General features: G+C 36.7%; 2 protein-coding genes across 2 annotated transcripts; both read left to right on the forward strand.

The window, feature by feature from the left end:
* The first annotated feature begins 6,276 nt into the window (after positions 1–6,276).
* Positions 6,277–7,695, forward strand: LOC128214763 (uncharacterized). Its single transcript, XM_052921403.1, has one exon. The coding sequence runs from the start codon at positions 6,277–6,279 to the stop codon at positions 7,693–7,695; it is 1,419 nt and encodes a 472-aa protein (XP_052777363.1).
* A 1,247-nt stretch (positions 7,696–8,942) lies between these two features.
* On the forward strand, positions 8,943–10,244 carry LOC128214772 (uncharacterized). Its single transcript, XM_052921414.1, has one exon. It carries the CDS (start codon positions 8,943–8,945, stop codon positions 10,242–10,244), a length of 1,302 nt encoding a protein of 433 aa, XP_052777374.1.
* Positions 10,245–16,013: the final 5,769 nt, after the last annotated feature.

A 16,013-nucleotide genomic window follows, 5' to 3' on the forward strand; every position in this document is an offset into this window, starting at 1 on the left:
CTCAAATTTCATATGATTAAAGGTATTTCTTGTTCTGGTCTAAATTTTTAACCAAACTCTATTAAAAGCATTCTACTCCTATGTGCAACGAAACTTACCAATAGCAGAAAATATGTCCAGTTTTATGTATATTAATCGTATTATCCTTGTAAAATATTTCATTTATGACGATAATTTGCACAAATGTTAGGCACATTACCTCAATATTTGCCCATTAGCGCCTCAAATTCCTCACATAGATAAGGTGATTGAATTTGTCTGGCGTCAAAATGTCTTCAACATCAACATTTTATTGATATATTCTGATTTATAAGCTTGAGGTCATAACTTCTGCTAAAAATTTCAGTCAGAAAATATTATAAACTGTAATCCTCCACAAAAGCCATATAACTCATCACTGTGAGTATTGCTGTATGAAAGACGTGTAATACGTACAAGCAAGCGCACACTCATTGAACACATTGATTTATGGCGTAAAGTTTTCGCGTCCAATTCATTTGTTAAGTATTTTGTTTACGATTGCTTCCCTCTTGGCGAAGGCATTGCTACGTAGAATTGCTGCTGAGTTCATGTCCAGTAAAATCTTGATGTCCTAGTCTTGATGTTCTGAAAGAACCTAATGACCTCATCCCTCTCTTAAACTATTCGATGGTCCAGTATTTGAAATCATAACGGAACAAAGACAACAAAAACAAAACAAGTTATTGTACTATGCGGTCCCGAGTTAGTAAAACATAAGACATGGCTCTTTTCAATTATTAAGTGAAAAACCATTTACCTTCTTCGCTTTTAACCTTCACATCACCTACTGTTGTTCACAACTTAATATTGTCTGAAACGCAATTGTCAAGATATATGTTCTGTAAAGTGAACGCCGACTGCGTGATTTTTTCCATGATTAATTTCTCTATGGAATTAAAGATGTCTGTGTATTCAGTGATAGAGGTAACGTTAATGGTATTCATGGAATACATGGAGTATTTCCCATCTCGCCAATTCCTTTGTTAAGTCACATTCTCGGCGTTGGTCATTTTATACATTTAAATTTTCGAATAAAAAAAACCACTACTGTTTTTGGTGTTTACCAAATAGTGAAGTATTTCGACTGTTCAATTTATCTACAGCAATAAGCATACAAATTTGAATGCTACAGCATTTGCTGCAATTCTGATTATTCCGATACAGTCATGATTTGTGTTTACCATAACATGTGTTACATATACATATGTTGCTACTACTGAGGAGAAATCTGCAGCTGTCTGCTTAGGCAAACGTTGGGTCCCGATTTTGAGCCCTGTCCCTGAATGGATTCATTTCAAACACCTTTGTTTTCGTATAGTTTTTCTTCATGTTTAGACATTAGTTATATGAAAAATTAATATGAATTCTGAACGAAAGCTTAATGTTACCTAGCTACAGAAAAATAGCGTAATAGCTTATTATTATATAAAAGACTGATTAAAAAAGATCAATGGAAACTCTTAGTGTAGTGAAATGGAATTTTTAATATAATATATGTATAACATAACCATCAATCACAATCAAGTACAACATCAATATTCTTGTTTTCCTAGTTGATTTCAAAACACATCGCGTTAAACCGCCACATCTCCTACTCTTGTCCGCAACATCATTGGGCGGTTCGCCTTAGATGTCCCGATCAATATGTCTGTACCATACAAGACAGATGAATTGGTTATTTAACACAAATTTTAAAATTATTTTGAATCAATGTCTATATGTATTAAAACATGTCAGTTTATTCAGTATAAATAGAAGCAATATTAATGGTATTTATTTGAGCTCGACTTTTCCGGCCACGTCACTGATTCTTATTTTAAGCCACATTTTCGGCTGTGGTCAGTACATTTGTTCTTATGAAAGAAACCTTTGGAAATAGTCATGTTTATTATAACACGTGTATTTTCTACTATTGTCCTAGCTTAAGCAGTCTGGTTAAGCAACCCAGGGGTTCCGAGTTCGAATTTTGCTGCTGACTAGATTTGTTTCAAACCCTTATGTTTTCTTATATTATCTTTTTAGATTTTATTTTTTAATAAAATTGTGTTTTAATCTTGTAATACCAAATTACGTTTTAGGTTTGGACGTAAGTGTATAAAAAAGTGCTTGGAAATAAAGGGTTTATATATCCAATTATATCTAAGGAGAACTAAAAACATTTCCACAGCTGCAAACAATAATTTCATCACTTACTGCTGTATGAAATGATGCTGGTGAAAATAACAATGGCTTTGGAAACTGTTGGCATATTATTTACTAAAACCATATAACATAGATTGCTCGAAGAAGTTTTAGTACTTATAATTGATCACATAAAAATAGCTTTTAGTAAGTATTTGGAATATAATTTTTATATAATTACCAGGTTTTTCTATTGGAAAAAAAGTTTGATATGCACATATGCAACGCTATCGTTTAAATGACTATACCATAATTATAAAATAATTTTTGCGTTTTGACGCGATACCGGGACAATCGTAGTTCTAATACTTGTCAGTTGACGAAAATTTATGCCGAAACTCGCCCAATATAAACCAAAGTTGGTCAATACGAGTTTCTTCCGTTTTAATTGGCTAGTTAACTCGCCAAATACGGTATTCGAGGAACGGACCATTTTAACTGGTTGTCGAAACTCGCCCTAAGATGAGAATGCTTAAAATTATTTTAAATGGGGGCCATTTTGTTTTCCGTTTTACCGACTGTTTTAACAAGTGTGTTCCTTGTTTGAAACATATCTTGAATTCCTTGCCCATAAAATACTTATACTGCTTTGTACGGTTGATATGACAGTTATATTTAGCCATTAAGCTGTAAAATGTAAAGTCTAAGGTCAAGGACAAGGTGACCTTGAGGTGAAAAAAAACGATTAATGCTCAATAACTAGACCAGTTCATGACCTCTATTGGCTCTGAGAGCAAAAGATCAAAGGTCAAGGTCGCGGTGAACTTGAGGTGAAAAAAGGTTTCGCTTTATATCTTTAGAACACTTGCACCAAGGAACTTCGTACTTGGTATGCCAGTTGGTCATGACTAGTTCATGAGCCTTTTGATTTTGGGATCAGTAGGTCCAAGGTCAAGATCAAGGTGACATTGAGTTATAAAACCTTTTTCCCGTTGAATATTTAAAGAAAGCTTGCACCAAGGAACTTACTTATAAGTATGCCAGTTGGTCCTTACTAGTTGCTCCTATTTATTGTCTGAAATGTGGGAACAGACGTTTTATATACTGTTATCACAGCCATGAAAGAAATCATATTGATGCGCTGGTCCATTTGTAGGAAGACTTGAGCTATTGTCACTATCAAAGACTTGGTTTATTACTTTTTCTATAAATTTAGCATCTGGTGAGAAATTTATGCGCAATATATAGTTTGATGCCCCAAAATATATAAAATATTTATGCATTATTATGTCTTACTCATTTGACCTTAATGATCAAATGTTAAATGCATATGATTTAATTACATATATACACATATATACACATATTAGCTATATTATGGCACTTTTCTAACGAGAATTTGTGGCCACTTGTCTATTAAAAGAAACACATTTATGGTTAATACGTTTTAATCTGTACACAAATCGTATAGTGTTTTACTATAAACACTAATATAGTAAAATGGATGTTGCAGGTTTGAAGTTTAGGACATTAGTTGTTTTTGAAGGTATTTTCAGCCATTGAAAGAGCATATTAATAGTTGTGCCGCAGCTAGGAATATGTTTATTAAATTCATCAGCTTTGTAGGTCGCTAACGAGTATGATTCATTGTAGTAATAATATAACAAATTAATCAGGCCCATTGTTTAGATTATTTGCTTGGGATAATCAAGATACGTATACAAAATATATTTAGCATGGTTACCATGAGAATGTTTTGTGTTTTGATTGGCTGGCAGCTGTGAGGGCTCCGGGCGAAAGTAAATTTGGTCACTAAGTGAGGTGCGAGTGAAATGACATGAACGAATGTTTGGGTTTTGTTAAATAAATCGGAATACGTACCAATGTTTAGTAAGTTACATTTTGTAACATTTTTGTTATTTATAAATGAAGTTAATCTACAATATATAACGGAAAGGTTAGTTAAGGCAATTAATTGTTGATGGCTACAAAACTTCAGAGCATTTTCGTAACATTAAGTATTTTAGAATGTCTTGATATTACTCTGTGAACATCTATTTGCTATGTTAATTGCATTATTTGGATTATTATTGTGTATATGATGTATGTGTCTTGATTATTGCGTTTGGGTTATTTCAGATAACCGTTCATACGTTCATACGTTCAAACGTTCCAACGTTCCTTAGCGTTCATTTACGTTCCTATACGTACAATAGTGTTAAGATGTGTTCCATTACGTACTGTTATGCTGACTGATTGACATGTTGATTGTATGGAATAAATGTGAACGAGTATATTACAACGAGTTCCGGTTTATTATGTGAAAAAGCAGATCCCGCGGTTTAGTGACGTTGAAACCGCGACAGTTATTAAACATTGAAATTTGCAATGTGCAAAGTGGATTAAGTGTTTAATTGGATTACGATGTCAACTGGTTCGATACGTGACGTCGACGTCTCTGAAGACGGCAGTAAGAGAGCGGCGATCGACGGTGAACAGCTAAATCATGATCTAGCTAGGAATTCGGCTTTGTTAGCCAGGCAGTACAAAACTGCAGAGCTGCTTATGGTGAGCGAGTACGTGTCAAATTACACCTCGCTAATTGGCATACAGAAAGAAATACGAGAACAATACGAGGTTCTGGCCGTTACCTATGAGAGGCTTATCAGCTCGTTAAGTGGGCAGGGCAGAGATGAACTGGAAGAGTCGTTTAAAAGGTCACAAATTGAATTTGTGGAAAATAATAACATGATTATAGACTGGTGCCGGAGCGTTAGACAAGAACATGAGACTGGCTCATCAGTGTCGTCAAAAAGTAAAAGAGATATTTCTATACAGAGAAAACTGTCTGAACTGAAACTTTCACAATTAAAGGAAAAACAAAGACTTAAGTTACAACAAAAGGAGTTAAACATGAAAATAGAAGAACAAGAATTAATCAATGAAATAGAACGTTCGAAACTTGAAGAATCTTTATGTGACGAAGATGACTTGCCCAGTTTGGCAGACATTAAACCTTTTGTTCAATTGCCAATATTCACGGAGCAACACGATGACACAGATGATAAGAACCACTCTGTTGCAGCGTTACCTCTCACTGAACAACCATCGAGGGGGATAACGTTTGGTGACGTTGTAGGGCAGCAGAACTGCGGTGCTGACGAACTGACGGCTAGGTGTGGAAGCGGGAACGCACCTCGAGGAGACGGCGGAGATGGAGGCATTTTCCAGGGGTTACAAGCGATGGCCAATACCATCCAGGAGAGTTTTAATTTACCGAGACCTGACATTTTAACTTTTAGTGGTAATCCGGCAAATTATTGCAAATTTATGAGAACTTTTGAAACAAACATTTAGAGTAGAGTTACTGATTCTAGGTCACGTCTGTCTTATCTCATTCAATATTGTCAAGGTGAGGCTAAGCGATCTATTGAGGACTGCGTTGTACTTTCACCTGAAAATGGCTTTTCAAGAGCAAAGGCAATTTTAGCTTCACGGTATGGTAAGCCGCATCTTGTCGCGCGGTCCCATGTAGATCGTTTAGTTAATGGTCAGCCGTTAAAAGCAAATGATGTTCAGGGTCTCATGAGATTATCCATAGAAATGGAAAAATGTGAGATTACACTATCTCAGTTAGGTTTTATGTCAGATGTTAATAGCTCTGAAAATTTGAGGAAAATAGTAAAACGCCTACCTATGCACATTAAAACAAAATGGGTTGATAAGGCTAGTTCAAATATTGACGAAGGCCGAAAACCAAACTTTAATGATTTGATGAAGTGTGTTGAGAAGCGGGCTACCGTTGCAAATACTATGTATGGGCAAGATTTAGCTGGTGATGGGGTCAATAAAGGGAGAGAGAGATCTGGTGTGAATGGGCCGAAAAGTGAGAGAGTTACAACTTTAGCCACATCAGTAAGTAATAATGACATTGTGCCAGCAGCGCGTATCTTGTCATGTGTATTCTGTAAGGGTCGGCATACACTGATAGACTGCAATGAATTTAAACAAAAGGATGTTGAATACAAAATAGCATTTGTAAGAAAGCACAAAATGTGCGACAATTGTTTAAACTTCAAGCATATTGCAAAGTTTTGTAGGAAGCAGAGCGGATGTGACGTACCGTGATGCAGAATGAAACATCATGCCATGCTGCATCGAGGTAACCAGAGTATAGCGACGGGCAGTTGTACATCGACGAATGTGAGTGGTTATGGCACAAAGGTATGTCTACGAATCGTTCCGGTAGCCGTGCATCGGGGATCGAAGACAGTGCAAACCTATGCTTTGTTGGATGCGGGGTCTGACGTCACACTTTGTAGCGATTCCCTAGTTAAAAGACTAGACGCCAAAGGTAAGTCCTTTATAGAGTTTTCTATAACAACTGTTAATGGAAGTAAGAAGAAGAAAAAGGGCATAGAGTTTCATGCAGAGGTAAGTTCTATTGACGGACATGGGCATTTGACCCTTCAAAGAGTGTGGTCTGTAGAACGTTTGTCTGTGTCTCTGGATTCACTCCCGAGAAGATTGGAGTTGGCTAAGTGGGATCACTTAGCTGGCATTGAGTTGCCTAATATAGATGCAAATGAAGTTGGGCTATTGATTGGCAGTGACACACCGGAAGCCTTCTGGGTGGAAGAAGAAAGAAGAGGTAAGCGCAGCGAACCATATGCTATTTTGCTAAGATCGATTTTAGGTTGGACGATCATTGGGCCTACATGTAAGGTGTCCGCACATTTAAATGTCAATGTGCATTATCAACAAGCCGATGTATTACAGCAAATGCACAAACTTTGGTCTACAGACTTTCCGGAGTACGTAGCTGACGATAAACGGGAGATGTCACAAGACGACCGACGAGCGTTAGGTATGATGATGCAGACAATAACTCAAGAGGATGGACATTACAAAATCGGACTACCTTGGCGCGATGACCAATGTTTTTCACATAACAAACACATGGCACTTACACCTCTAGCAGGCCTGAAAAGGAAATTGCAAGGAAATAATTATTTGCATAAAATGTATAGTGATTCAATGGAAGGATATATATTGAAATGTCATGCAAAACGAGTATGCGAATGTGAGACAGAGAGTAAAAGTGACAGGATTTGGTACCTACCGCATCACCCAGTTGTAAGCCCACGGAAGCCAGGAAAGGTAAGAGTAGTATTTGACTGCGCTTCAAAATACAAAGGTATGTCACTGAATGATCGGCTGGTTCAAGGTCCTGATTTAGTAAATAGTATAGTCGGAGTACGTACGCGTTTCAGAGAGGAAAGGATTGCGTTAGTGGCAGATATTGAAGCTATGTTTCACCAAGTGCGAGTAATGGATGAAGACTGCCAAGCGCTAAGATTTCTGTGGTGGCCCGAAGGGGACTTAACTCGACAGCCTGAATGCCACCAGATGCAAGTGCATTTGTTTGGCGCAACTTCCTCGCCGAGCTGCGCAGCGTATGCATTAAGAAGAACGGCGACTGACAATGCAGAAATGAATGCACCGGAAGTAGCCACAACACTGGAGTTGAACTTCTATGTTGATGATCTATGAAAGTCAACAAACAACAAGGAAAATGCAGTTTTGCTTTGTAAGGATCTCCGAGAAATGCTCGGTCGAGGTGGCTTCAGACTAACAAAGTGGATGTCGAACTGCCAAGAAGTTGTTGATTCAATCCCACCGGAAGAGCGAGCAAAACCGTCCCTAACTGTCAATCTAGAAGATAAGGTAAGATGTTCGAAAGAACACTCGGTCTTCAGTGGAACATCCAAGATGATGCTTTCTTTTTTGACGTACATCTGAAAAAAAGGCGCCTACACGAAGAGGAGTTTTATCTGTAGCGAGCTCCTTATACGATCCGTTAGGATTTGTAGCTCCAGTGACATTGATTCCGAAGTTGATACTACAGAACGCATGTTGTCAAGGCTTAACGTGGGATCAAAAACGCAATGAATCCGACATAGAAAAGTGGTGTGATTGGCTTACAAATTTGCCAAAGTTGTCATCTGTCCAAATTGAAAGGTGTCTAAAGGCGGGTGACCTTGATATCTCTTCATGCAATGTAGAGCTGCATATGTTCAGTGATGCTTCACAATACGCCTATGGAGCAGCAGCATACATTAAGATATATGACAGACAAGGAAACGGCAAATGTTCATTTGTGATGGGGAAATCTAGGTTAGCGCCCATCAAGACCGTAACCATACCGAGACTTGAATTAGCAGCTGCAGTAGTATCGGTAAGACTGTATCAGATGCTGGTTAAATAACTGGACACAAAGGTCGACAACTGCTATTTTTGGACCGACTCAATGATTGTTCTAGGGTATGTTCGAAATACTTCACGGCGTTTTAAGACGTATGTTGCTAACAGGTTAGCTCTTATTCATGAATTGACTTCCCCAAATGATTGGAGGTACGTGCCCAAAAACATGAATCCAGCTGACTTAGCTTCCAGGGGTGTACACCCGGAGGAAGGAGGGAAACTTTTTATATGGTTGAACGGACCAAAATTTCTGAACATGGAAAAAGATGATTGGCCACATGAACCTGATGGAGTACGAAGATGTTGAAATGAAACCAGCTGTAGTGACTAGTATGATCCAGTCTCAATGCCAGGACGTGGTATCTGATATCCTTAACAGATATTCAGATTGGAATAAACTGCAACGAGCTGTTGCTTGGCTGCTTAGGTTCAAGACATTTATGATACACAGATACTTGAAACATGAAACAAAGGAGATTTTCACAGGTGGTTGTTTGTCACTGAGAGAAATTCAAACTGCCAGGTAGTTGATACTAATGAAGATGCAGGAAAGTGCCTACGGTGACGAATTTAGTAAACTGACTTCAAATAAGAAGATAGCAACATCAAGCTCGCTGGTAAACTGTGTCCAGTGCTTAATGAGGGTCTGTTACGAGTTGGCGGGCGACACTGAATTTTCCGAGGATAGCAAACATCCGATCATTTTACCAAGCAAACACCACGTGACAGAACTTATAGTACGGAAATATCACGAGGTTAATCATCACATGGGAGCTCATCATGTATTATCGTTGACTCGACAGTCGTATTGGATAATTCACGGAATAAGGACAGTGAAACATGTAGTCAGGGCATGCATGGATTGTAAACGGCGCTTCAGGAAAACACAACGACAACAGATGGCACCGTTGCCAGTTGAGAGGCTTACTCCGAACAAACCTCCGTTTACGTATGTTGGTGTGGACTATTTCGGGCCTATGTATGTAAGGGTCGGTCGTAGCCAACAGAAACGATGCGGGTGCCTGTTTACCTGCTTGACGACACGAGCAGTACATATTGAAATCGCACATAGCTTAGGAACAGACTCGTTTGTATGTGCATTGCAACGTTTCATGAGTAGAAGGGGAAAACCAGAAAAGATTTTCAGCGATAATGGTACTAATCTTACTTCCGGAGAAAGGGAATTAAGAGCAGAAATTGCCGAATGGAACAAGAGTCGTATCATGAATGAATTGGTGCAGAAAGACATAGAATCGCAGTTCATTCCTCCATATGCGAGTCATATGGGTGAAGTGTGGGAAAGACTGGTTCAGTCAGTAAAGAGAGCATTAAAATCGGAAGTCAAAGAGCAGCTTTTGAATGACGAAGCACTAAATACTCTCATGACGGAGACAGAAAAGATTGTAAATGACAGACCGATTACAAAGGTAAGTGATGCTAGCAGAGATCCAGAAGCACTATCGCCGAACCAACTGTTGCTTTTGCGCCCAAATACGTGTGTACCACTTGGTGTCTTTAGCAAGAATGACAATTATTGTAAGCGTTGGTGGCGTCAAGCTCAGTATCTTGCAGACGTATTCTGGCGACGTTGGGTAAAAGAGTATGTACCAAATCTTCTTGAGAGGCAAAAATGGCATGATGTTCAACGAAATATCGAGGTAAATGATCTTCTTCTTGTGTGTGATGAGTCACTTCCACGTGGATGTTGGCCTCTTGGACTGGTAAAAGAGGTAAGTAAGGGACGAGATGGTTTGGTTCGCTCATGTAGAGTACGTATGAATGGATCAGTGAAGGTGAGACCTATTACGAAGTTATGTCTGCTAGAAAACAGTGCATAAACACATACATGTTGTTTAAAACGATAGAAGGGTAGAAGTAGTTTTAAAGTAAGCCGTTGGTCTTGTAGTGTATGATGGTTGGTAAGTATACAACATGCATTTGTGTACGTCTTAAAATCACGCATTGTATAACCTTAAGATCCTATTTTGTATTTTGGAGCATTTAATTCCTAGTTGCTTGAGGTAAATTATTGAATGAACTTCAAAATGAAGGTTCATTGAGGGGCGATGTGCCGCAGCTAGGAATATGTTTATTAAATTCATCAGCTTTGTAGGTCGCTAACGATTATGATTCATTGTAGTAATAATAGAACAAATTAATCAGACCCATTGTTTAGATTATTTGCTTGGGATATGATGTATGTGTCTTGATTATTGTGTTTGGGTTATTTCAGATAACCGTTCATACGTTCATACGTTTAAACGTTCCAACGTTCCTTAGCGTTTATTTACGTTCCTATACGTACAATAGTGTTAAGATGTGTTCCATTACGTACTGTTATGCTGACTGTAGACTTGTTGATTGTATGGAATAAATGTGAACGAGTATATTACAACGAGTTCCGGTTTATTATGTGAAAAGGCAGATCCCGCGGTTTAGTGACTTTGAAACCGCGACAATATTTATATTTTCATTATGTCCTTTGAATGCTGCGTATAGTTTGTATTGTATTTGCATTGCTTTAATCTGACCTAAACTATATGAAGACATGTAAATGTTTACAAAAACTGTTATAAGCGACATCAAATAGCAAACATTGAAATATTTTAAACAAAAAAATATACATTAAACGGACTTAAAGTGGTTCAAACTTAGGAAAAGTATATTAAGAACCTTATATGCCATTGGATACTTGATTCAGTAGGGATGATTTATTTGTGCTTATTATAATCACATTTATCCTTTTACACTTTCTACTACTTCTTTTAAGAAAGTTCATCGAATGTATGACATTGATTTATCGCCTTTCCTTTGAATAAAACGGGAGAGACATATGTTATACAATGCTTTATATGAATATGTCGAGAGTTATAGAGTATTGGATACATGTGTTGTTGTACAAAAATATTATCATTCAGAACAGTTTAACTATTTCCTTCACAAATTGACACAACGTTTTATTTTCTCGCCGCCGTCTTCAACCCCGTAATCCCCATGACGACATTGAGTTCATGTCAACAAATCTTATAAATCACCAGATGGAAGTTCTTATATATAAGAACGATTTATAGTTTCTGATTTCGAAGTTATACATTATAACATAAATGACACTAATGGGCCTCCGTAAGTTGGCTTCTGTATAGATTTAATAGATTGTGCATGTCAATACCTTTAAAGAAAAATATTCTTATTCATTGATGATAAGTGTTTTATTGAAACGTTAACCTGTACGATTTATTTCAAGGGCAAATGCTGTCTTATTAAAGCCCACGTATTGAAGTACAAACGTCTTTAGAGCACAGTAGAGTACGGGTTTTAAGCATTCATCGCACCAAATGACATCCATACATGCGTTCTACTTTGATTAATGTGTGTGCAAGATTATCTTTTGAACCACACCGTCCTGAATTCGTCAAGTATATTTTATTGGGAATTACTTTCAGCTTTTTGAATGTCCTCAAACAAAACTATACATATCTACGACGGTAAAATGGCGAGTAAGAGCATGCCAAATGCAGTAGGTACGCATTGAGCAAAAAAACAAACTGTTATAAATATCAAGATTTACGATTTGAATGACATTATTTGTTGTAACCCCACGTTATTGAAATAAAATCTTTGTCCTTCAGTATTTATATTACCAGTATTATATTTAGAATACACTTCATATCGTTACATATTACGTAACACTTTAATGGGGTTTTATGGAGCAGAATTTGGGTATTTATTCGCTGTTTATCTTTCAATTTCTATTTATCTAATTTATATTCGTATTCTTTAAATTCTTATCTATAATCATATAAATTTAAATTGATTTAAACAAGTTTAATTGCTACTTTTTAATTGACAGTTAAACATTTGTATTTTGATACTGCAGAATGTAAAGATCAATTGTTTCTACTTCTTGTTTAAACTACGTGATTAGATATTATGCTGCATACTTCTTCCTTTTCAATTTGAATAATTTAGTTTTAACTTATGATCTTGAACGGCCTTTCTTTTAAGAATACAAAGTGGGTTACATAACACTGAAATAAAATCTATACGAATGCACTTGGACGGATACGAACTGCAATACCACGAATACGAAATCACATTTGAAATTTAAATTTATACATTTGGCCGGGAACCAATATTTCCGTACAAGTCCGTAACTTCTGACGGTGTAACCGTTGAAATATTAAATGGGGACGGATTTCGGTCCATTGAAAATACAAGAATCAACCAACAAAGATGTAGTAGTTTAAAGTCCTGTCGCTGAGTGCTCAATAAATCTACTTTTACACTAAGCTTTAAATTCCTAAAACCGTATTTGACGTGATACCGCGACAATTATTGCACTATCAGTTGTCAATTGACGACAAAAATGCCAAAACTCGCGCAATATCGACCAAACTCGGTCAATACAAGTTCCTATCGTTTTAAATTTTCACAAAACTCGCCAAATATTGGATTCTAAAAGTGGACCATTTTTATTGGGTGTCGAAACTCGCCCTGATGATTGTTTTGAAAGTCGAGTGCCTTGTTTGAAACATATTTGGAATTCCTAGCCTATAAATTACTTCAACCACTTTGTACGGTTTGACATTACAATTATATTTAACCATTCAGCTGTAAATTGTTTGCTCTCAATAACTCAAGAACGTTTGCATACAGGAACTTTATACTTAGTATGTCAATTCGTCATGACTAGAAGATGACTCATATTGATTGTAGAATCAGAAGGTCAATATTCAAGGATGCTGTGACTTGAGGGGGGAAACAGTTTAAAATAAAAATTATAGAACACTTGCACCAAGAATCTTTATACAAAGTTTGCAGGTTAGTTATGACCAGTCGATAATCTTTTCTGATTTGAGATCAGAAAGGTCCAGGTCAAGGTTGCGTTGACCTTAAGGTGAAATAAATATCCATGCTTAACAACTTTTGATCCCTTGGGTCCAGGACCATCATACTTGGTAAGCAAGTTGGTCATGACCAGAACTTGACCTTTTTTTGAAGAGCAGTGGATCAAGATCAAGGTCGCGGTTACCTTAAGTAGTAAAAAGATACATTGGCTATGACCTTTAGCTGAAAAATGACTTTCGCTCAATTTCTTAAGAACGCTTGCACTAAAAATAACTGCATGCTTGGTTTGCCATTTGGTCATATCTAGTAGATGACCCCTATTGATTTTGGGATAAGTAGGACAAAGGTCAAGGCCGCGGTGACCTTGATGTGAAAAAATCGGTTTCCGCTGAATAACTTAAGAGTGTTTGCATGTAAACACTTCATACATGGTATGCATGTTTGTCATAACTACTTGATGACCCCTATTTTTGGGGGATCAATAGGTCAAAGGTCAAATGAGGTAAAAATGGCTTCCGCTTAATCACTGAAAACGCTTGCACATAGGAACTTCATACGTGTTATGCGAGATGGTCAAAACTAGTAAATAACCATTATTGATTTAAAGGCCAGTAGTTAAAGGTCAAGGTGACCTTAAGGTAAAACAACGGTTTTCTCTGAATATCTAAAGTACTGTTGGGTCCAGGGACTTTATACATGGTTTGCTGTGTCATATTTGTAAGTAGATAATCTCTATTGAATTTTGGATCAGTGGATCAAGGTCAAAGTGATCTTAAGGTGAGAAACAATTTGTTGGTCACCATTCCGTGCGTCACAATTCTTTTCGCTCAGTTATTAAAGAACGCTTGGACCTAGGAACTTCATTCATGAAACATGGTATGAAGGTTGGTCATAACAGAATATGACCCCTTTATTTGTTCGTTTGCAGTCCAAAAGTACACATTTCGTGTCCATCATTGATCATATTTCACATACAACCTAACAACGTTGGAAGACAAGCGTTCTTTAAAAAAAAGCAATCTCTAATTATGTTCCAAGTTTAGTGGTCCCTGATATACCGCGTATCAGTACAACGTCTAGACGGCGAATAGCTTTCACTGCATTGCATTCATATTTTTAAAAAATCAACGTTAGTTGTTGTTAAACTGTTGTAAAGAATAAATATTTTATACAATTCCCGTTTCGGGTCTGACTTACCCCTTTACATATATACAATGGTTTGTTACTTAATTTTCTAATTATACATAACACAGAACATTACAACAAGTCAAGGCATGTTTCATTTATTGATCTATTCCAATGTGTACATGGATACATGCATCATCGAATACTTATTATTACGAGCAGGAAAACAAGTGAAATATATACATATATAGATTAGGACTCAGCGACAGTGTCTGACCTGTAACTCACAGGAGGTAGAAATTAATATCTTAGATTATCACTCTTGTCATGAAATGTAATACATTTTAATATGTTAGTATATTTATAATGACAAAAAATAATGTAGCGTTTAAGTTGATCTTTTCTTCTGTAAAATGTATTACTTTTAAGTGAATGTATTGTTCAACAAACATTTTATTGAAATATATTTGTTTAAATGGTTTATGGTTTTGTTTAACTCTTAACTTTTAATGCTTCTATGCTATATCTGGATGATAATTTGAGACAATGACACCGAATTTACAGTTGTTTCATTGTCCATGTGGACTAAGCAAATAATATTTCTTGAGTTTCACGAAAATCAGCATGATGCTGGTCAGACGAATTTGAAGCTTCCCTGTAAAGGAGATAAAGAGTGGTCTTGCATTCATGGGCGCGGTTGCAAATAACGCGCTCAAAAGTTCCACCCTCCTTTAACTATTGATCCAAAACAGTATCAAAGAATTCAGCAGAAACGTTATTACAATATAACTTATTCATTACAACATACCATAAATAAGTATTTAATTCAGAAATATTTATTCCGATGATTCATTACCGCATTAAACTCGATTTCTTTCTGTTGGTTTTATAGGATCTCTACAACCAATCAACATATCCGTTACAAAGGTAGTTAGGCACAGTGCATTTTTGATCCATTTCATTGGTTGGAAAGACACACACCCTGTAAAAACGAAAGCATATGGCGGGCACCAAAAATAATAGTGAAATAGTAGTTTTAGAGAGTTAAACTCTACAAGTCATCAGAAAATGAGTCACTTCGTTCGAAAGACTCACCAATGCATTCTTTTTTGCGCTTTGTCAATTAAACTTACCTTGACTAGCAATCAATCGGCCCAAAATACTTGCGTTTGCAGTAAAATGTAGACTTTTTGTTCATCACCCGAGACTTATAATCATATTATTATATACATAACTGGGTATACTCACATAGACGACACGTTTAAACATAATAAACACAATTTTATCATAGACACTTTTTGTGCACTGATTTTTTTGTGCACGGATTGGAAAACGACAGAATTGCACTGGAGTAGAATACGTGCTGTCTTCAGATTGATGATGCTCATATAATAAATGGTATTTATGTGTTCAATGCATTGAAACTTACTAACTGAAGTACCACAAAGTTTACAATTTATTTAAGTTTTGCAGTTATTTCTAATTTTTCCATTAAAAAAGATTACTGGGTATGTCTACCTAGTAGAATTCATTCCTTATGCGTGATTGGCTAGTCGATGTTATCACGTGATATTACCGAGTTAGGTTTATAGCTTAATTATGTCACCCAAGTAGAGTAGGCAGTTGTAGCTCAG

Source organism: Mya arenaria, chromosome 2, assembly GCF_026914265.1.
Source record: "Mya arenaria isolate MELC-2E11 chromosome 2, ASM2691426v1".
In the NCBI taxonomy this organism is placed as follows: Eukaryota; Metazoa; Mollusca; class Bivalvia; order Myida; family Myidae; genus Mya; species Mya arenaria.

Coding starts and splice junctions, on each gene's coding strand:
- LOC128214763 (XM_052921403.1), top strand. CDS start 6,277: ATGAAACATCATGCCATGCTGCATCGAGGTAACCAGAGTATAGCGACG.
- LOC128214772 (XM_052921414.1), top strand. CDS start 8,943: ATGAAGATGCAGGAAAGTGCCTACGGTGACGAATTTAGTAAACTGACT.